Here is a 22,376-nt window from a genome sequence, read left to right on the forward strand (position 1 = left end):
GTAAGAGGAGATTCCACAGAATTTTCTAATTCTAGTAGGTTTCTCCTTTAAGGTAAATGCATGCTATGCCTATTGTGACCACCGGGGGCTGCCAAGAGCACAAACCTTCACATGCTGGATTGTCTGTCTCAGTGTTGATGCTGCACATGTTTTTCACAGCGTCTCAGGCCGGCTGCAAAGGTAGGATGGATGGTGGGATTTCTCATGTTTGAATGTTCCCCCCAGGCTAGTGAGAGGCCACAGGGGTCTAGAAGGTGGTTATACCGCTCGGGCACCGCTGCCTCGGCCGCCATTTCCGACCATTAACGTTTAGGCAGGTCTTCACTACCAGCTTCTCTCCTTCCTCCCCCTCCCCCAGCCTTCCTCCATAGTATTACAGGAGAGTCGGCCAGGGCGGGAAGCGCTCGTTTCTTTCAAAATTCGAGGGGGGGGGGGGGGGCGGCACGTCAGCACAGGTGCTTAGACTCCCACTCAGGCCAGCTGCAGGCTATTAAGGCACTCTGTACAGGTGCACACAGCCTTTGGAGAGACACAGAGCTGACAGTCGCATGTAAGGTGGGACACAGGCATTCTCCTAGGCAGCATTTACTGAAGTAACACCAGACTGAGCATTGGGTAGCAAGGCTTTTAGCCAGACTACATCACTCAGCAGGCAGTGTTCATTTGTATACCTCACACCTTGTTGCTTTGCACTATGGGTAGAAGAGGTTCAAGCACCCCAAGAACCAGAGACACTAGGGGATCTCGTTCAGGTTCTGAGGGCCCCCTGTCAGCAGCATCCCCCCCCCCCCCGATGGGCCAGGGCCGGCTAGCCAGGGAGAGCCGTTGGGGTCAGGGGCTACACCTGCTTCTGGCACTTCAGCCCTTGTATACATTACACAAGAGGTTTTTTCCTCAACCATTAATGGTCTAGAGGAAAGATTATTGGCCGTGATTACATCTTCACTCAGTAGAAGAAAACGCACTAGGCCTTCCTCTGTTCCCCAAGACCCTCAGGAAGAGGAGTTCTGGGATAAAGGAGATGAGTCCCTTTCAGAGGATCGGGATGGGACGGATGATTCCTCTTCGGAAGAATCAGGTGGAGACTTCCCAAGAGGAGAAAGTCTTAGTGCAGATCCTTACTGGATTGGTCTGCTCCACATTTAAGTTGCCCGTGTATACCTCACACCTTGTTGCTTTGCACTATGGGTAGAAGAGGTTCAAGCACCCCAAGAACCAGAGACACTAGGGGATCTCGTTCCTGAAACTGCTAAAGAATCCTCTTCTGCTTTGGGGTCACTGAAACCTTTCCAAGCAGCACAGGCTTTACCTGTTCATAATTTACTTGAAAAGCTTATTTATTCTGAGTGGGATCACCCAGACAAAAGTTTTTTTCCGCCGAGAAAGTTTTCAACACTTTATCCGCTGGAAGAAAAGTTTATTAAAATGTGGGGAATATCGGCCATTGATGCCGCCATTTCCTTCGTAAATAATAGTCTGACTTGTCCTGTAGACAATGCTCAGATGCTCAGGGATCCTGTAGATAAAAAGATGGAATACCTATTGAAGGATGTTTTTTCCTTAGCACGTTCAGTGGCTCAACCTGCAGTAGCAACGATTGGAGTCTGTCAATACTTAAGAGACCATGTTAAGCAGGTCATCAAAGTATTACCTGAACAACAGGCCCAGGGGTTTGCTAACCTTCCAGCGGCCTTATGCTTTGTGGTTGACGCCATTAGAGATTCTATCGTGCAAACCTCCCATCTTTCACTGGGGTTGGTGCATATACGTAGAATCCTATGGTTGAAAAATTGGTCAGCTGAAGCACCATGTAAGAAGCTGCTGGCTGGGTTTCCATTTCGTGGTGCAAGGTTGTTTGGAGATGACTTGGATAACTATATCAAGAGAATCTCTTGTGGGAAAAGCACTCTCTTACCTGTCAAAAAGAAGAGTAAGCGTCCCTCTTTCAAACTGACTCTTTCCCCAGCGCCGGGGGCTTCCTCCCCTCGACGGCCGCCTCCATCTGGGTCCAGAGACAAGAGTCAACCCCAGGGACAAAAGAAGTCCTGGGGGAAGAAGCCTAATAGGCAAAACACTAAGACCTCTGCATGAGGGGGCGCCCCCGCTCACTCGAGTGGGGGGGAAGACTGCGACAGTTCTCAGGGCTCTGGCAGGAGGATTTCCAGGACAGATGGGTAATCTCCACAGTAACCTTAGGGTACGAGCTGGAGTTTCAGGAATTTCCCTCTCCTCAGTTCCTCAGATCAAGTGTCCCCAGAGACCCAGAGAAGAAGCAGTCGCTCCTTCTAGCGTTAGAGCGACTTTTGTCGCAGGAGGTCATTATGATAGTTCCCGCAAAGGACCAGGGATTGGGCTTCTATTCCAACCTTTTTACGGTCCAAAAGCCAAATGGGGATGTCAGACCCATTCTGGATTTAAGGGATCTGAACCGATTCCTAAGGATTCAATCCTTCCGCATGGAATCAATTCGGACAGTAGTTCCCACCCTGCAGGGAGGAGAATTTCTGGCATCGATAGACATCAGAGATGCATATCTGCATGTGCCCATTTTTCCTGCTCATCAGAAGTTTCTGCGCTTCGAGGTAGGAGGGCGCCATTTCCAGTTTGTGGCTCTGCCTTTCGGGATAGCCACTGCACCTCGAGTGTTCACAAAGATCTTGGCTCCTCCTCTGGCCAGATTAAGGGCTCAGGGTATAGCTGTCATAGCATACCTAGACGACCTGCTCTTGATAGACCGGTCGGTAGCCTCTTTGAATGGAAACTTGAGGACCACAGTCAGGTATCTAGAACACCTGGGTTGGATCCTCAACCCAGAAAAGTCTTTCCTAAAACCAGTAAGAAGACTGGAGTATTTAGGTCTGATTATAGATACAAGCCAGGAGAAAATATTTCTACCCCAGGCAAAGATCGCTGCTTTAAGAGAGCTGATTCTGGCAGTCAGGACCAAGAAGGGTCCCTCTGTCCGCCTTTGTATGAGGTTACTAGGGAAGATGGTGGCTTCATTCGAAGCAGTTCCCTATGCTCAGTTTCATTCAAGAATGCTGCAACACAGTATTCTGTCGACCTGGAACAAGAAGATTCAGGCATTAGACTTTCCGATGCACCTGTCGCATGCGGTGCGTCAGAGCCTCAATTGGTGGCTCATATCCGAAAACCTGCAGAAGGGGAAATCCTTTCTACCGGTTACCTGGACGGTGGTAACAACAGATGCCAGTCTGTCAGGTTGGGGAGCAGTTCTGGAACAGTCTGCGGTTCAGAGGATATGGTCCAAGACCGAGAGGACCTTACCCATTAACATTCTGGAGATCCGGATGATATATCTAGCCCTAAAAGCCTGGACTATCAGGCTACAGGGTTGTCCGGTCAGGATCCAGTCCGACAATGCCACAGCAGTGGCTTATGTCAATCATCAGGGAGGCACCTGGAGCTGAGCTGCTCAAAAGGAGGTGTACCAGATCTTAGTCTGGGCAGAGATGCATGTGCCATGCATATCGGCAGTTTTCATCCCGGGAATAGAGAACTGGCAGGCGGACTATCTAAGTCACCAGCAGTTACTTCCAGGGGAATGGTCTCTGCATCCCGACGTCTTTTGGGCCATATGCCAAAGATGGGGGGTTACAGATGTAGATCTCTTTGCATTCCGATTCAACAAAAAGATAGACAGATTTGTGGCAAGGACAAAAGATCCTCTTGCATGCGGGACGGATGCGTTGGTGATTCCGTGGCATCAGTTCTCACTGATTTACGCATTCCCGCCTATTCTGCTACTACCACGACTCCTTCGCAGGATCAGGCAGGAAAGGAAGTCGGTACTTCTGGTGGCCCCCGCTTGGCCCAGAAGGACTTGGTATGCAGAAATAGTAAGGATGACGGTGGGTTCCCCGTGGACCCTACCGGTATGCCCAGACCTGTTATCTCAAGGTCCAGTGTTCCATCCTGCCTTACAAACGCTAAATTTGACGGTTTGGCTATTGAGACCCACGTTCTGAAGAGTCGTGGGCTCTCAGGTCCTGTCATATCTACCTTTATTAATGCAAGGAAGCCAGCTTCCAGGATGATTTATCATAGAGTCTGGAAAGCTTATGTATCCTGGTGTGAATCCAGAGGTTGGCATCCCAGGAAATATGTCATAGGTAGAATTCTTGATTTTCTACAGTTAGGATTAGAGTTGAAGCTGGCCTTGAGTACCATCAAGGGCCAGGTCTCTGCTTTATCAGTATTATTTCAGCGGCCACTTACTTCGCATTCTTTGGTCCGAAGCTTTATGCAGGGGGTGATGCGTCTTAATCCCCTGGTTAAAGCGCCCCTAAACCCCTGGGACTTGAACTTGGTCCTGGCTGTGTTACAGAAACAGCCTTTTGAACCAATAAGTCAGATTCCTTTGGTCTTGCTGACAACTAAGTTAATTTTTCTGGTGGCCATCTCTTCTGCTAGAAGAATTTCAGAATTAGCTGCCCTTTCCTGTAAGGAGCCTTATTTGATTATACACAAGGATAGAGTGGTACTGCGCCCTCATCCTAGTTTTTTTACCGAAGGTGGTTTCTGATTTTCATTTAAACCAAGACATTGTTCTGCCTTCCTTTTTTTCCAGATCCCTGTTCTCCGGAAGAGATATCTCTACATTCGTTGGATGTAGTAAGAGCAGTTAAGGCATATCTCGGGGCAACTGCTCAGATCCGCAAGACGGATGTTTTGTTTGTGCTGTCAGAGGGTCCCAAAAGAGGACAGGCAGCGTTAAAAGCTACCAATACTAAATGGATTCGACAATTGATTATTCAAACTTACGGTTTGAAACAGAGGATTCCTCCGTTTCAGATCAAGGCACATTCCACAAGGGCTATTTGTGCTTCTTGGGCAGTGCATCACCGGGCCTCTATGGCTCAAATCTACAAGGCCGCAACCTGGTCTTCAGTTCATACATTCACCAGATTCTATCAGGTGGATGTGAGAAGGCATGAGGATATCGCCTTTGGGCGTAGTGTGCTGCAGGCAGCAGTACAGGGTCCTCAGGTCTAATTGCACCCTACTTGGTCGTGGTTCCCCCCCCTCAGGTAGCATTGCTCTGGGACATCCCATCAGTAATTACTGTGGCTCTATGTCCCGTGATGTTCGAGAAAGAAAATAGGATTTTTTAAAACAGCTTACCTGTAAAATCCTTTTCTTTCGAAGTACATCACGGGACACAGAGGTCCCATCCCTCTTCTAATACACTATATTGCTTGGCTACAAAACTGAGGTATCCCTGCAAGGGGAGGGATTATATAGGGGGTTGAACTTCCTGATAGGGTGTGCCAGTGTCCAATCACCAGTGACACCCTATATGTCCTTCGAAAGAAAAGGATTTTACAGGTAAGCTGTTTTAAAAAATCCTATTTTTTGGTATAGGCTATGATTGCTCTTTTACAGTTCAACTAACATTTCTACCATGTTTTCCCTCTGCTTTTAATTTATTTTGGTGTTTTTCTGGGCCTTGCAGCAGTTCAGATGTGCTGTCAGCCTTCATTCCATATTGCCCTGCATTGTCTGTATGCGTGTGTCACCATTATGCTTCAGGCTTTCTATCCACTGGCGGGGTTGTGGCATAGCGCATCCAAACATAAGTGGGTTACAGTGATTGGTTAAATTGTCATTAAAACCAGACTATGAAAACCTCTCGTTACATGTTATATAACAGAGTTTGCATATTCACAAAGCCATTACCGCTTGCCGACCGGCTCACGCCGATGTACGTCGACAGAAGGGCCCTTTAAGAAGCGGTTTGCAGACGCGCACCGCCGGGACCTCCGTGAGTGTGATCGCGGGTCTCGCGTACTCGAAGTCTGCGGGGATACCTGCGATTGTCTCATGGAGAGGAAGAACGGGGAAATGCTAATGTAAACAAGCATTTCCCCGTTCTGCCTAGTGACAGGACACTGATCACAGCTCCCTGTAATCGGGAGCGGTGATCAGTGTCATGTCACACATAGCCACGCCCCCCCCCCCCCCCCCACAGTTAGAATCACTCCCTTGGACACACTTAACACCTTCACTGCCCCCTAATGGTTAACCCCTTCACTGCCAGTGTTATTTACACAGGAATCAATGCATTTGTATAGCACTGATTGCTGTATAAATGACAATGGTCTCAAAAATGTGTCAAAAATGTCCGATGTGTCTGCCATAATGTCGCAGTCCTGATAAAAATTGCAGATCGCCGCCATTACTAGTAAAAGAAAAAAATAAAAATGCCATAAAACTATCTCCTATTTTGTAGACGCTATAACTTTTGCGCAAACCAATCAATAAACGCTATGTAGAAGAATACGTATCGGCCTAAACTGAGGAAAATATTTTTTTATATATTTTTTGGTGATACTTATTATAGCAAAAAGTAAAAAATAATGCGTTTTTTTTTCAAAATTGTCGCTATTTTTTTGTTTATAGCACAAAAAATGAAAACCGCAGAGGTGATCAAATACCACCAAAAGAAAGCTCTATTTGTGGGGAAAAAAGGATGTCAATTTTGTTTGGGAGCCAGGTCGCAGGACCACGCAATTGTCAGTTAAAGCGACGCAGTGCTGAATCGCAAAAAACGCTCTGGTCTTTTGCCAGCCAAATGGACCAGGGCTTAAGTGGTTAAAGCATTCGTTTTCTTTAAAGTGAAATATACCTGGTTGATTCTGCCTTCAGTTGTCCCTCCCCTCTTCTCTGTGTCTCCACTGCATCCTGAAATTGGGTAGACAAGATGGTGTCCCATAGTAAGCAATGCTATATTTCAGTTCCTTTCTAAGCTCTTCATTTCCTCCTTTTTCTTGTCTACGCAGCTCATGTGACTATAGAGTCACGCATGTGGGCATATACACAGTGGTAAATGACACTCTTCTCCCTCCCTCCTCCTCCTCCATGTTCTCCTATTGCTAAACACTATGGGGGTGGGATATAGTTTGATTGATCTTCACTAAGAAACTCACAAAAAAGATTAGTTTTATTAAAAATCAGTATTAAATATATCAAATATAATTGCTAATACCTGTAAAGTAAGAAAAAGAGCATTGGATGCAGATGCCATCTGAACAAAATGAAAGCTAGTGTCAGTCATCTTTGACTCTGTCTACACCATGTTAATGCACAAAAAATGCACATTTGATGGTTAGTAAAGATCTATAGGGAGATGTAAAACAGTCTTTTTAATATTGTAGCAGGTTGACCCCGTGCTACTCGGTAGATTGGTGGTTTACGCCAGATTTTGGGAGAAGCAGCCGATGGTTCAGGTGTGTGCTGGCTTTCGACATAGAGCCAGAGTTAGAGCTCAGGGCCCCACCCTCCTGAGGGAGGTCAATGTGACTGAAGGGAGCCGTGTGAGATGCTCCTGTGCATCAATGTGTTCAGATTGGGGCAGCGGAAGGCCAAGCCTGAGAGGAAGTCCATGTGGGATGGAAACAGCCAGGAAGCTGCAGAGAGAGTCTAGGAGAGTCTAGGAGGGACAAGCACAGCTAGGGAGCTGCAATGAAAGATGCAACAATGTCTGTGCATAATCCTAGGATATGTTTGGTGGTCAGGAAGATTAAAAGGGGAAGTGCCATCTGTTGGAACTTTGACTTGCTTTGTAAATGCACCTACCTCTTGAGTTTATTTACTCCTAATCTTACAATATTTATAGTTTAATTTGAATTGCTCTTCTGAAACTTTTTTCAGTCATGTAACTGACACAACACCAATCAGGGCTGGCCAGACAAAGACTCACGCTGTAGAGAGCATACATCAGCAGAGTAATAAAATCCCCCCCCCCCCAAAGATATTTCCCTGTAGAACATGGAAAGATCATGTGACTACACAAGAGTGCTGCAGGAATAAGGTACTTAGAGGATTAAAAAAAAAAAAATGGCGTGATATACTGTATATAATTTATGTGATGAATTATAGCAATTAACACTTCTGTGTTTAGTATGACTTCAAGTGTGGTAGCTCCTGGGTGTGGCTTGTGCTTGCATTTTAGATTATTCTCACTTGCCAACTTCCTATGCTTCTTTCATTATTCCCCACAATTAATTTTGACTACATTACTTGACTATGGATATGGCCCTTTTTCGCCTTTGTAGCTACAGGTCGTCACTATTAATGGCATCCAAAAGTTATACCTAAGGACTGCACAACTCCACCACCAGGACTTTAGTGAACACTAGGTGCTTCCAGAGCTTGCTCATAGACAAGATCCCAGTGCTGCTGGTAAATTGGGGCATCTACCACCCTCCTAGTTTAGTCTGTAGGAATCCTGCTGTGTATTTAAAATCCTCACACATGATTTAATCTGCAACAGATTAGGTAGCTGAAGGAAAAAATCTAGAAATTATAATAAAATTGGAGTTTTTACGAACAGCAGCATATCGGGGTTCAGTGTTAATTTATGGAAATTTTAAACAAGAACTGTGATTAGTCATTAAGGGCAACAACTCCAATTTCATATCAATCTTCATTTGCTCCAGTTTAGATGAATCATGGTACTAAATCTGTAAGTGTTTGAATCTGTCACTGATTGCAAATACTGGGATATACTGAGGTAATACTGGAAAAATTAGACTAGTGCAGTGGCTCAAATTGACTTACTACAGCTCATACAGTATAAGCTCAGAGGCTCTAAATAAACTTACAGTACAATGAATCAGAATGTCTGCAGGCCAGTATTGACAGGTTAGTTGCATATTGGAGAGAGAAGATAGGGTAAGGAGAAGAGAATGGGTGAGGAGGGAGAAAGATTGTGGGAGGTAAGGGAAAGAAAGAGGGATTCTCAGAAGCTGAGAGATACAGAAGCTGGGACCACAACATACAAGGGATATTCAATGTAATATTGACATAAAAGCGCACACACACAGGTTGGACTTGATGGACTTGTGTCTTTTTTCAACCTTACCAACTATGTAGATCAGGGAGTAGAGAAGAGTAAAGGTTCAGTCAGGGTAGGTAGCTAGCCTCAGAGTTGGAGAAGACATGAAATCCGCTGTGAGGGGTAAGACAATTGAGCCATGGCTGCCAGATTGCGAGACATTTGTCATATGTGTCTTTAGTACAGAAGTTAAATTCTCATTATTAAATGTGCCATTTCCAGGATTTCTATGCTATGAGTATCAGGCTGTGGTGGGAGTCATTATCAATAGATTTATGAATAAGGGCCTCTCAATGATCCTTTTCGAAGATTAATCAGCAAGATTGAGTAAACATAGTATAAACCATATCCGTAAGCTGTAAACACTTGGGCAGGAAAGCCACATTTGGGCAATAACACATCATAAGATAGAATGTAGTTGATGATTCTCAACGGAGGAAAATATCAGTGAAGCATTACCTTAAAGGAATTTTCCTGTCCTTGTACATTTTGTAAGCACTTTAAAAGACCTCATTCCTCTGCAGAGAGAAATTTTTTGAGCTTGTTTTCTCAACGGGTACAATAAAAAGGAGCTCGACTAAAGGAGTTGCTTAAGATGGTGGAATATACTAGAGATAGCACTCCTTTTGTAGTGTGGGTAAATCTACAGATTGAGTCAAATGCCATAAGAAACATGAGTCCCAGTAGAGCGAAAGCAGTTGTACATAGTGAAAAAGTTCCCTCCTGGTGAGATTCCCAAAGTTGTGAAAAAGTGAGAACCCCTTGATTAGTGAACAATGAATGTGCCTTAGGTACCTTATCTACCTTCGTAAAACCAGGTGCCCTCCTAATATTTATTTTTCACAATAATCTATTTGCTTTAAATGTGACCATGAATTGTTCACCTCCACCAGATCCCCCCGAGTCCCTTAAAGTGGTTCTAAACTTTCAAGATTTTTTTTTTTACCTTAATGCATTAGGGTTAAAAAACATTTTGCATGCAGCCCCCCTAAATACATACCTGAGCCCAATCTCTCTCTTCTCATTGGACAGAGAGCCAGCAATGGGGAGCCATTGGCTTCTGCTGCTGCAATTCACAGCCAGTCAGGAGAAAGTGGGGCCAAGCCACATCAATGAAAACACAGTGCCGGCCCAGGAGCAAGCACCCATGAGTACAATTGGTGGGGGGGGGCAGAAGCACTGGCAGAGGACCCCAGAAGAGGAGGATGGGGGCTGCTTTGTGAAAAACTACTGCACAGAGCAGGTAAGTATAACATGTTACTATGTAACGATGTTTGTTTTTTAATTTGCCTTTAGAATTACTTTAACTTGAAGTTTACTCACTGGTTTTGCCTTTTTTGTAGCCTGCAAATATTTTTTGTAAAAAAGACATGATCATAAAAATAGGAGATTTCGGCCTGGTGACTCAAATGACTGGGGAAGATGAAAGCAAAGCACGGCAGCGGACTCAAGGAACTGGCACACCTACCTACATGGCCCCAGAACAGGTAAGCATTTACTGTTTTTTATTTATTTTTATATTTTTTTCATTCAGACTTGAGTAATCTCCTTTTTTTTTTTCTATTCAATTTATTCATAATAGGTGATTTAATCTACAATATACAGTATCTAAGCCATAATAATAATAAAGACAATCTTATATAACAAACAGAAATCCCGTATTATCATTATTGAATAAATAATCATGTTTACTGATATAGAAACCATCTTTAGGTTAATGACACGTGACAAAGAGAATGGTTGGAATCAGATATTCCAATCATGTCACATGGTCAATTTATTTTGTGTGTGAACTTCATCTGTAACAGCGAAGCTCACAAGCTCTAACTGATTTAGAAAGGGATTTCTAAAGACGTCACCCAACTTAAAGCGGAACTTTACCCAAAAGGGGAAATTCAGCTTGTTGCCTCCTCCCTCCTCTTTAATAATTTACACTTTTTTTTGGGGGGGGGGGGGAGCAGGTACCTGGTTTTCACAGGTACCTGCTCCCACTTCTGTCCGGATCGCCTAGGCAATCCGAGCAGAAGTTTACCCTTTGACCACAGCCCTCTGGGAAACCTCACACGTCCCAGAGGACAGCAAGACCATTCATAAAGCGTGGCTCGTGCATGCACAGTGGGAAGCCGGCTGTGAACCTGCAAGGCTTCACAGCCGTTTTCCCTTAGTCCCATTGAATAATTGGCTTGGGTGAGGACAGCGCTGGATCCCTGGATGAGTAAGTGTCCTTATATTAAAATTAAGCAGCTACAGTATTTGCAGTTGTTAACTTTTAATTTTTTGGTGGAGACTGGAGCTCCTTTTTAAGTCTCTAGGCAGGAGAGTATGTACTACTCTAGGAGAGTGTGTCCCAGAAAGAGGGCACACACTGTTGTGGGAAACACATCTGCTCTATCTTTATGCATATATTTATGAATTGTTGGCGGGTGGGGAGATTTTGTAAGAAATGTGAGCAATAATAAAAACAATTGATATAACTGAAGAGCTGCACACATCGCTGTCTTTTCTTTCCAACAATTAGGAAGCTGCTTATCATAAAAGTTTTACTTTTTTCAACAGAGAGATGGAAATGTTTATGAAAATGAAGTGGACATTTATGCTTTAGGATTAATATTTTTCGAACTTCTTTGGATATTTGGTTCAGGGCATGAGAGAGCAAATGTAAGTTTGAGTAATTATTCTTGGTCTAAAATTTTGTTAATTACTAAGAATACAAGCTGTAGTACTGCTTTATTCACATTTGACATAGCAGTTTTCTGTGCGGGTTTAATTTTTTTTTTTTTTACTTTGAACAGTATCTTTATTGTAACAAAAATAACAATTTACAAATAGAATATATGCATAAGAAATGTCAAATAAATATGCATTGACGATCTCACCAACGGTTATCTCTTAACAGACATCCGGTATATATTATACTACATGCTGACACGCATTTACACATATAACAGAAAAGATATTAGTAATAGTAGTCATGGTACATTGTTGACACATATGTGTCCTCATCACTCAGTTTCCATTAAATAGCAAAAATGCTGGTGGAGGGCAGTATTTAGATATGAAAAGGAAGGTTCGCCTTGCTAACGAAGGGTTTCTGCGGCTTGTAGCCACCTATAACAAATTTTATTGTATTTTGACAGTCAGCCTCTGTACTTGTATATGAGTTTTTTTTATATGGTAAGCTATTATTCACTTCTGCTACCCATGTACTAAACTCAGGTGAATTAGTTCTCATCCATTGCCTTGCCAGGACTTTCCATGCAGAGAACAGTGTTTCATTTAGAAAGATTTTAGTGAATTTGTTCATATCTGGCTTTGGGTATATCCCCAGCAGGCAAGGTTTGGGGTGCAGTGTAAGAGGGGAGCCCATTGTATCAAGTAGGAATTGTACAACTTGAGTCCAATATCCTTGTACCCTAGGGCAGCTCCAAATTAAGTGATAGAATGTGTCAGTTTCCTGGTTACACATTGGGAAAAGAGCAGTTTGGTCTCTTTGGACCTGGACATTTTAAGAGGAGTGAGACTAGTTTGCATGTGTCCAGGGCATCACTCCATTCCTCATCTTCTGTTGCCCCCACGTCCATCTCCCATCTGGCCTTCAGCTCATATGCCAATGTGGAAGACGAAGGTAGTAGCAACATACTGTAGAAGAAGGAAATTCGTTTTTTAGGGTCATAGCTTCTTATCACTTCCATTAGAGGATTATTGTCCAGTTGGGGGGGTGCCAGTCGGGAACTGTGCTCAGAAGGCATGTCTGATTTGTAGGTATCTGAACAGCATGCAAGTCGGTAACTCGAACACAGACCTAAGTCTGTCAAAAAGTTTTATTTCGCCATCGAGAGTTGTGTGGAACAGGTAAAAAAATTCTCTTAGAGCTCCATATCGCAGAGTCTGGGATAGATTTAAATTCAGAGAGAGTCACATTGTGCAATAGCGGAGTGTGGTTGTGTATCTGGGGTAGTTTGAGTTTATCCGTTACGACGTCCTATAAGCGCCTATAGTGATATAGCATTGATGTTCGTGGTCCCGTCGCCTCTGAACCTCTCACACCCCCTGTGATTGCAACAAAGGGGTCTCCTGTTGAGTGTGTCCATTTGGGGCACAGAAAATTAAAAAATCTAGCTCTATCTGTTTTGTCAATGTGAAATAGTTGTGATAGCTGCGCCGCTAGGTAATATATGTTTCAATTATTCCCAGGGTAGTTTATGCCTACTCTTTCCCCATATGAATGATTTGAGTATCGTTTCCATGGATTTAAAGTGCTTAAGCACCAAGTATACCAGGGAGTGCTATATCATATAAAGAATTTTGGGCAACAACGCCTTTTTCACAAGGTTAATACGTCCCATAACTCCTATCAGCAACCTGGCCCATATCTGAGTTTTGTGCTTGAGCATTTCAAATAAGGGTTTTATATTGAGTATAATGTAGTCTGCTGGGACCCAAATGGTCCTAGGTATTTGATTTGATCTATTCTTTGTAAGGGTAAGGTGGCCTGATCATGGGTTACTGGGAAATTGCCTGGGGAACTATTTGGGATTTATCCCAGTTGATTTTGAGGCCTGAGAAGGAGCCAAAGCGTTTTATCAAGGCCAGGGCGGTGGGTAAGGCATCTGTTGAGCCATCCAAGTATAGCAGGGTGTCATCAGCATAAGTACTGACCTTTTTGGTCATGTGTCCTACTATATTAGGGTGAGAGCGTATCGCTATCGCTAACGGTTCCGCCGCAAGTGCATACAGTCGTGGGGACAGAGGGCATCCCTGTCGTGTGCCTCTAGTGAAGGTAAATTTGTCTGAGCTCCACCCATTTGCCAGCACTCTAACCTCAGGGGCCTAGTATAATAATTGCACCCACTTGATAAATCTAGGTCCTAATCCGAATTTTCCCAAGCAGGCCCACAGATAGCGGCAATCTACCGAGTCGAAAGCCGATATCCAAGACGACGACCATTCTGGATCCCACATTTTCATGTGGAGTTTGCAGGTTAATAAACATTCTTCTTCTGAGGTTAAAGGACGTATTCCTACCTGGCATAAAGCCCGACTGATCCTCGTGTATCCGGGATAAAATAACTGTATTAAGGTGGGTGGCAAGGATCTTAGCCAAGATCTTGACATCCACCTGTAGCAGAGATATGGGGCAGTATGATTCGGGGAGTTTTGGATCCTTACCGGGTTTGGGGATTAGCACTATCATCGCCTCTCGCATAGATGCGGGTAAATGAGAGTCTTCAAAAATATGATTGAATAGCCTTAGGAGTTTAGGAACTAGAAATTCAAAGCATGTAAAGAACAGTTCAATAGGGAGGCCGTTGGAGCCCGGTGATTTAAATTGGGGGAACTTCGTTATGGCTTCAGCTATCTCTTCTGCTGTTAATGGCTTTTCTAACTCTGTCATTTGTTGTTCGGTTAGTCGAGGAATCTGTGCCTCATTGAGGAATGCTTCCATGGTTGTACCGTCATCCGAAACCGTGGACGTGTACAGTGTAGCGAAAAAGTCCCTAAAGAGGGCAGTAACTCGGTCAGGGTCGGTCACTAGTTAGTTTCCGCTAACTAGTCACCACCGGTGGTCTCTCCTCACAGTGCACCAGGTAACTAAAAGTTTACCGGCTCTTTCCCCATGTTCAAATCATTTTTATCTATGGAAGAACAGTTTACGTTTTGGACTTTTCATATTGCAGTTGCGTAACTATCCTAGAGTGTAGTTTAAGACTGTTTGCCCTGTCTTCGGTGGGATCATCTAAGAATGCTCTCTATGCAGATAGCAAGTCAGCAGTCACCTGTTGCATGTCTAACTCCGAACTTCTTTTTATTTATGCTTGTAGCAAGAGTGAACCTAATATGGGTCTTAAAAGCATCCCAAACTATATGTGGTGAGGCCGCCTCATCATTATCAGAGAAAAATTGTCCCCAGTCTACCGTGACATCATCGTCCTCAGGTAGTAGTGTAAGCCAGAAAGGGTTTAACCGCCATACGGCTGGAGAGCGGTCGTGATGCTGTTTTAATGTTGCACTACAAGGACTATGATCCGAGAGCACTCTTGGGGAGAGACCCGCATCTTGCAATCTGGGGAGGAGAGAGCTGCAGATGAGGATCAGATCTATTCTGGACATAGAGTGGTGCATGGAGGAGAAACAGGAGAAGGCCTGGGCATTGGGATGTACAGCTCTCCAAGTGTCTACATGATTAAAGTCAGCTACAAGTCTGGCAAATCGGTTAGATTGAGGTTGGGTTTGCAGTGGAGGGGTCGTATAGTGTTTGTCAAGGCTGGGGTTAAATGTCATATTAAAGTCGCCTAACCACACCACCAGTACTGAGGGGTACAGTGCCATGTAACCAAAGCCATCGGTCAAAATTGCGGAGTTAAATGGTGGAGGTACATAAAAAGCCAGTAGCAGAATTGGTTCCCCATAAATAGCTAAATGTTTTCAAAAAAATTGCATTTGAAAGACCGCTGCGCAAATACAGTGCGACATAAAATATTGCAACAACCACCATTTTATTCTCTAGGGTCTCTACTAAGTATATATAAATATATATATATATATATATATATATATATATATATATATATATATAATGTTTGGGGGTTCTGAATAATTTTCTAGCAAAAAAAATGATTTCTTTATCGTACATCACGGGACACAGAGCACCATAATAATGACTATCTGGGTTATATGCTACCTTTAGGTGACTGGACACTGGCAACCAATAGTAAGAAGGTTCCTCCCATATAACCCCTCCCATACAGGAAGTACCTTTAGTTTTTTGCCAGTGTCTTGAAGGTGATGGACACGGCTATGGAAGCTCTTCAAATTTCTTCAATAATGTCCTAGTGAGGATGTTATAATCGGATCCATTCGGATGGCATATCATGCTAAAGTGGATGGTACCTGAGCCTTGATTCAAGAACAAAGTTTTGTCTGTAATGTGTCCTTTATGGTGCTGGACCCTTGTTATATAGGTATTCCTGGTCTTTCATTTGCCCAAGGAAACCTAAAGGGTGCTTTACAGATCCAAGGGTGTGAACCCAAACAAAAAGGGGGACCCAGTCCTTGAAGGTCCTTAGTGGCGCTACCCACGGTGATGGGGGAAGATTGGGCCTGTATCAGGCCCTGTAGCGAGGATCGGTGAGTGTTCCCTCTGGAGGCCTTAGTAATATTACTGTTGTTGCTAATTACATGTCATGTTGTTGCAAATGTTTATGCCTATTATGTTCCCACTGACAGTTACAGAAAACAAAGCCGCAGAGACACACTTGGGCGGCTGTCTCCCACACGGGGGCCGCTTCTGCTGGGCACGCGCGAGGAGCGTGCGCGTGTGTAGGGGGTGCGCCGCGTGCCCGTGCGCCTGTTTCCATTGGTGTGGTGGGCGCGGGTGGCGGTCACCGCGTGCATCTCGGCGTTATGGTAATGCCTCGTGTCCCCCCCGGGCGTGCGCATGCGCAGTAAGATCTCGCATATAGGGGAAGTCGGCGCCTGCGTGTGTCAAGGCTGTCTATCAGATTAGACTTGTGTGCGGTGGGACACAGAGGTCTACGTGAGTCGGCATTTGCAACACATGGAAAGTTAAGGCCGTGGTGATTACTATACGCTGTTTCCAGCTATATAGCACAGAGAGAGTATTGTTTTCCCTCAAAATCTTGTAAGCAATGTCTTCCAGAAAACGAGGTGCAGGGAGTAGAGCAAGTCCAGGGGTTAAAGTGACTCCTTCAAAAACAGGAGATCAACCTCTGGCTACTGCAGCATCAATCTCCCCTGAAAGACCTGCGGCATTTGGCATGCCTGAGCCATTGCATATGTCTGGCGTAGTGGCCACCACCAGTATCCCTGCATCGACTTATGTTACTAAGGACGATTTAACGTCAGCCCTAGCTGGCCTTGAAGGCAAGATAGCGGGTATGATTGCCTCAGTAACACAGGGAGAGAAAAACCGGCATAGATCTCCCTCTCCTGAACCTGGTCCCAGTACTGAGTCACTTGAGCACCAGGACACCCTCAGCCAGTTGGGTCCTTGTGATTTGGACCCAGAATGGGCAGAGGATTTTGAGGAGGTGGCCATAGGGGATAAAGAAGCAGAGCCTGAAGAGTCCTCTGTCGGCTTCGCAATCCCAAAAATTGTTTATCCAGTCTTTAGCTGAGATGGTGAGAGCAGGATTTAAGTTACTCCCTGTACAAGGACCAGAACTTTCCTGTTCTACATTGGGATCCTTGCGGCCTCAGCAAGGGTCCCGGGCGTTTCCTGTGCATCCATTATTGGAGCAGTTGTTTAACGCTGACAGGGACCATCCGGACAGAATATACTTTCCTCCAAAGAGGTTTTCCTTTTTATACCCTATGGAGGAAAAATTCAAAAAAGGTGGGATACGCCTTTAGTGAATGCTGCTATTTCTTCAGTGAATAAAAGCTTAACCTGTCCAGTGGATAATGCCCAAGGGTTTAAAGACCCAGCGGATAAAAAGTTGGAATCCTTACTAAAGGCCTCCTTTGCGGTGGCTGGGTCAGCAATACAACCGGCAGTTGCGGCTATTGGGATTTGCCAATCCCTGAAGGACCGTTTTAAAAGATTGGTCAGGAACCTGCCTGTTCAGGAGGAATATTCTGACGAATTGTCAGAACTTCCTCACGCTTTATGTTTTGCAGTAGACGCATTAAAGGACTCAATCCAGCAGATGTCTCGTTTTGCGCTACTCTCAATACATATGCGCAGAATCTTGTGGCTAAAGAACTGGTCAGCCGAGATGCCATGCAAAAGGCTGCTCGCGGCTTTTCCCTTTCATGGGGAACGTTTGTTTGGAGACGATCTGGATAGATATATCCAAAAGATCTCAGGCGGAAAGAGCTCCTTGCTTCCTGTTAAGAGAAGGATTAAGCAGGCCTCCTTTAAAATTCCTAACGCTCCTGGTCCAGGCGCCTCTTCTCCCAAGAAGTATCGACGGCCTCAGCCACCTGCCTTTAAGAAACCTCAAGGTCAAAAGAGACCTTGGACTCAAAAACCAGCCAAGGCCAATTCCAAGTCTTCCTTGTGAAGGGACGCCCCCACTCATACAGATGGGGGGCAGACTGCGGCGGTTTGCAGATGCTTGGGCAAGGTTGGTGCAGGACAGGTGGGTCATCTCCACTATAACACAAGGTTACAAGATAGAGTTCCAGGATTTTCCCCCAAATCGATTTCTGGTATCAAGAGTCCCATCGGACCCAGAGAAAAAGAAAGGCCTATTCCTAGCCTTAAAACAGATAGAAATGCAGAGGGTGATTATCGAGGTTCCGCGCAAAGAAAGATTCAAAGGGTTCTATTCAAACCTATTTACAGTGCTGAAACCAAATGGGGAGGTAATGCCCATTCTGGACCTCAAGTCTCTCAATTCCTTTCTAAGGGTTCGAACCTTCCTTATGGAATCGGTTCGTTCAGTAGTCGCGTCCTTAAAAAAGGGGGATTTCTTAGCATCAATAGACATCAAGGATGCGTACCTGCAGGTGCCGATTTTCGGTCCACATCAAAGAGCTCTATGCTTCGCAGTAGAGGGGTGTCATTTCAAATTTGTAGCACTTCCATTCGGTCTGGCTACGGCCCCTCGAGTCTTCACAAAGGTGTTGGCTCCAGTATTGGCTTCTCTAAGGTCCCAAGGGATATCAGTGATAGGCTATCTGGACGATCTTTTGTTAAAGGACCAGTCCTATTCCACCCTGATAGAAAATGTTTCAACTACCGTTCGTTTTCTAAGATGCCTAGGCTGGATTCTGAATATGGACAAATCGGCCCTTCATACAGTTCAAATCTTGGCAAATCTAGGCCTGATCCTGGATACGACACAGGAAAGGGTGTTTTTACCCCCCTTAAAGGTCAGCTCAATAGTGGAACTGGTCAGAAAAATCAAAAGGGTAGAAAAACCCTCAATTCGGCTGTGCATGAGACTGCTGGGCAAGATGGTGTCATCTTTCAGTGCAGTCCCTTATGCGCAGTTTCACTCCAGGTTGTTCCAGAAAACTATTCTGGAGGCTTGGAACAGGTCTGTCCTAACCTTGGATCTTCCAATGTCCCCAAGGGTAAAGCAGGACCTCTCCTGGTTGTCAAAAGACCAGCAACTTGAAAAGCGGGAAGTCCTTTCCGCCGGTAACCTGGAAGGTGGTAACTTCAGACAGTCGTCTCGGCTGGGGAGCAGTAATGGAAGAGGCCTCCGTACAGGGAACATGGTCCCAGGAGGAGAAGACCTTGCCTATCAATCTGCTGGAAATTCGAGCAGCTCGTTTGGCTCTCATATTCTGGATGTCCAGGTTGCGGGGGTCTCCGGTCAGAGTCCAGTCCAACAATTCCACGGTAGTGGCATACATCAACCACCAAGGGGGTACCCGGAGCCGGGCAGCCCAAACAGAAATAAATCACATATTGGCTTGGGCAGAGAGACACGTGCCGTTTTTGTCGGCAGTCTATATTCCAGGGGTGGACAATTGGCAGGCAGACTACCTAAGTTGTCAGCAATTGTTACCAGGGGAATGGTCCCTTCACCCTGAGGTTTTCCTTCAAATATGCCAACGTTGGGGGATGTCAGAGGTGGTTCTCCTGGCATCCAGGTTCAATGCCAAAGTGGACAGCTTTGTGTCCAGGACCAGGGATCCATTTGCCATGGGGACGGATGCATTGGTGGTTCCCTGGGATCAGCATTCCCTAATTTACGCTTTTCCTCCGATCCAGATGCTGCCGCACCTGCTGCGCAGGATACGGGAAGAACAGAAAACAGTTATTCTGGTGGCCCAGGAGGTCTTGGTACTCACAGATTGTGAGGATGGCGGTAGGGGACCCATTGTGCCTTCCATTCCGCCCAGACCTGTTGTCCAAAGGTCCCATATACCATCCTTCTTTACGGTCGCTGAATTTGATGGCGTGGCTATTGAGACCAGAGTGCTAAGAGACCGTGGTATCAGAGGATCTGTTTTGTCTACTTTAATAAATGCTAGAAAGCCAGTGTCTAGGAAAATTTACCATAGAGTCTGGAAGTTGTACATCTCATGGTGTGAGAGGAGAAGATGGCACCCTCGCAAGTATACAATTGGGAGGGTCCTTGCCTTTCTGCAAACAGGAATTGATTTAAACTTATCCCTAGGAACCATTCAGTGACAAATTTCGGCCTTATCGTTTTTTTTTTCCAGAGGCCAATCACATCTCATTCTTTGGTACGAGCCTTTGTCAAGGGAGTACTACATTTAAAGCCGCCAATTAAGCCGCCCTTATGTCCTTGGGACTTGAACTTAGTGCTTTCAGCTCTACAGAGTCAGCCCTTTGAACCTATTAAGCATATTCCTTTGATCCTATTAACTAGGAAATTGGTCTTTTTGGTGGCTATAACCTCAGCTAGAAGGGTGTCTGAGCTGTCCACCCTTTCTTGTGAAAAACCCTTTCTGTTTATTCATCAAGACAAGGTGGTAATGCGGCCTCGTCCAGATTTTTTTACCCAAGGTGGTTTCCAATTTTCACTTGAATCAGGATATCATTTTACCTTCCTTCTTTCCTAAACCTAAATCTAAAGAGGAAAGGTAGCTCCATTCACTGGATGTGGTGAGAACTGTCAAGGTTTACTAAGATATATCAGCCCCTTTTCGGAAGACTGACTCACTTTTTGTTCTGCCTGAGGGTCCTAAGAAAGGACAGGCAGCAACTAGTTCTACAATCTCTAGGTGGATTCGTCAGGTCATTATCCAGGCCTATGAGTTGAAGCACAAGGTTCCACCTCGATATCTCAAGGCTCACTCTACCAAAGGAGTTAGTACGTCATGGGCAGTGCGCCAACAGGTGTCTATGGCTCAGGTTTGCAAAGCGGCCGCTTGGTCTTCGGTTCATACATTCACCAGGTTTTACCGGCTGGATGTTAGGTCTCAAAGAGAGACTATTTTTGGCCAGAGCGTGCTGCAAGCAGCTTTATAAATCTTGAGCCTAAAAAAGGGGGGTCTAGGAATGTTATGTTCCCTCCCCTCAAAGGCATTGCTTTAGGACATCCCAGATAGTCATTAATATGTTGCTCTGTGTCCCGTGATGTACGATAAAGAAAAATGGATTTTTAAAACAGCTTACCTGTAAAATCCTTTTCTTGGAGTACATCACGGGACACAGAGGTCCCTCCCCTCTTTTTCTGGGATCTTCATTGCTTGCTACAAAACTAAAGGTACTTCCTGTATGGGAAGGGTTATATGGGAGGAACCTTCTTACTATTGGTTGCCAGTGTCCAATCACCTAAAGGTAGCATATAACCCAGATAGTCATTATTATGGTGCTATGTGTCCCGTGATGTATTCCAAGAATAGGATTTTACAGGTAAGCTGTTTTAAAAATCAATTTTTTAACTTGAAACCAACACATGTCAGAAAAAGGTTTAGTGTTTAAGTGGTTAAACTTTCCTCATTTATACACCAGTCTATTCCTTTGACAAATTGTTACAATGTTTAGACTTAGTTCCACTGCTAAAGAATGTTGTGATTCTTGGCAGACTGCCCATTTTTTTTTCTTCCTGCCACGGCTGTGGCTTCAGCAGAGCAGAGAGAATTCTCTGCATAGAAAGAATCGGGAAATACCTTTTTCAAGATCGCAACGGGAAAAAATCGCGATAACGATTCTTAACGATTAATCGTGCAGCTCTACTCAAAACCCTGGAGCTCAAAATGGGTGGATTTTGCTACGAGAAACTCCTCGAGAGTGGGTGGTGTAAACGGAGTGATATGCTCATCTTATCCAAGGGCGTTTAAGAGCTAGCTTTAATCGGCCTTCAATATGTGTTTCTACCAGTACTATAATATCGGCTTGTTGTTTTTTAAGGAAAGAGAATGTAGCCATCCTTTTAATTTTGTTCATGCCCTGGACATTCCAGGTAAGGAACTTTAGGGGGGCCATAGGGCAGATAAAAAGAGTTTGGAGGCTCCAGGGTGCTCAGATCCCTTCCTAGTTCGCATATGTGTGCACATAAAGGGTAAGGTGGAAACTTTCATCAACATACCTGATTTTTTACAGTACCATTTTTCTCTGTCCTGTGTGTAACGTATTTGCATGTCTCTAAACAGCTTATAATACATAAACCCCTCCCCGCCCTGCACTGTCCCCAACTTGGGGGGCATAATTCCCAAATTTCCAACAAGTGTTTAACATTGTCCAACCTGCGAAAAAAGCATATAAAGGCCATAATGTGTATAGGACATCAACTAAAACCAACAGGCCCACACATACGAAGAGTTGATAGAATACGAGAGTCAGCATGCTTAGCAATATGTTCCAACACAGGTCCCAAGTGTAGTGATGAAGGGTGAAACTTCCCTGTTTAACGAAACGTAGCATAGGACTATGCTCACTAAAAGAAGTGAGCTCTTTGGTAATTTGGTGTGGTGTCTTCCGCCGGGAAGAGCTTCAAACAAGACAAATAGCATATAGAGGATAATAAAAAGATGGTCTGTCCCTGAAGTAACTGGAGGGTTCCAATTTCTTCCTTGCAGCAGGTTAAAGCGGGGTTCCCATTTTTAAAAAAAATATTGGAGCGTG

The 22,376-nt window shown here is 44.7% G+C and overlaps 1 protein-coding gene across 3 annotated transcripts in view; it reads left to right on the plus strand.

Annotated features, from left to right (window-relative positions):
* LOC141140471 (interferon-induced, double-stranded RNA-activated protein kinase-like) overlaps positions 1-22,376 on the plus strand; it is a 303,555-nt gene that overhangs the window by 225,362 nt on the left and 55,817 nt on the right. For all 3 annotated transcript variants that reach the window (XM_073627694.1, XM_073627692.1, XM_073627693.1), the window contains 2 exons: positions 10,204-10,347; positions 11,417-11,518. In XM_073627694.1, the coding sequence (XP_073483795.1) occupies positions 10,204-10,347; positions 11,417-11,518 (246 nt within the window). The remainder of the gene's footprint in view (positions 1-10,203; positions 10,348-11,416; positions 11,519-22,376) is intronic.

The sequence above is a fragment of the Aquarana catesbeiana genome, linkage group LG04 (assembly GCF_042186555.1).
Source record: "Aquarana catesbeiana isolate 2022-GZ linkage group LG04, ASM4218655v1, whole genome shotgun sequence".
NCBI classification, from domain to species: domain Eukaryota; kingdom Metazoa; phylum Chordata; class Amphibia; order Anura; family Ranidae; genus Aquarana; species Aquarana catesbeiana.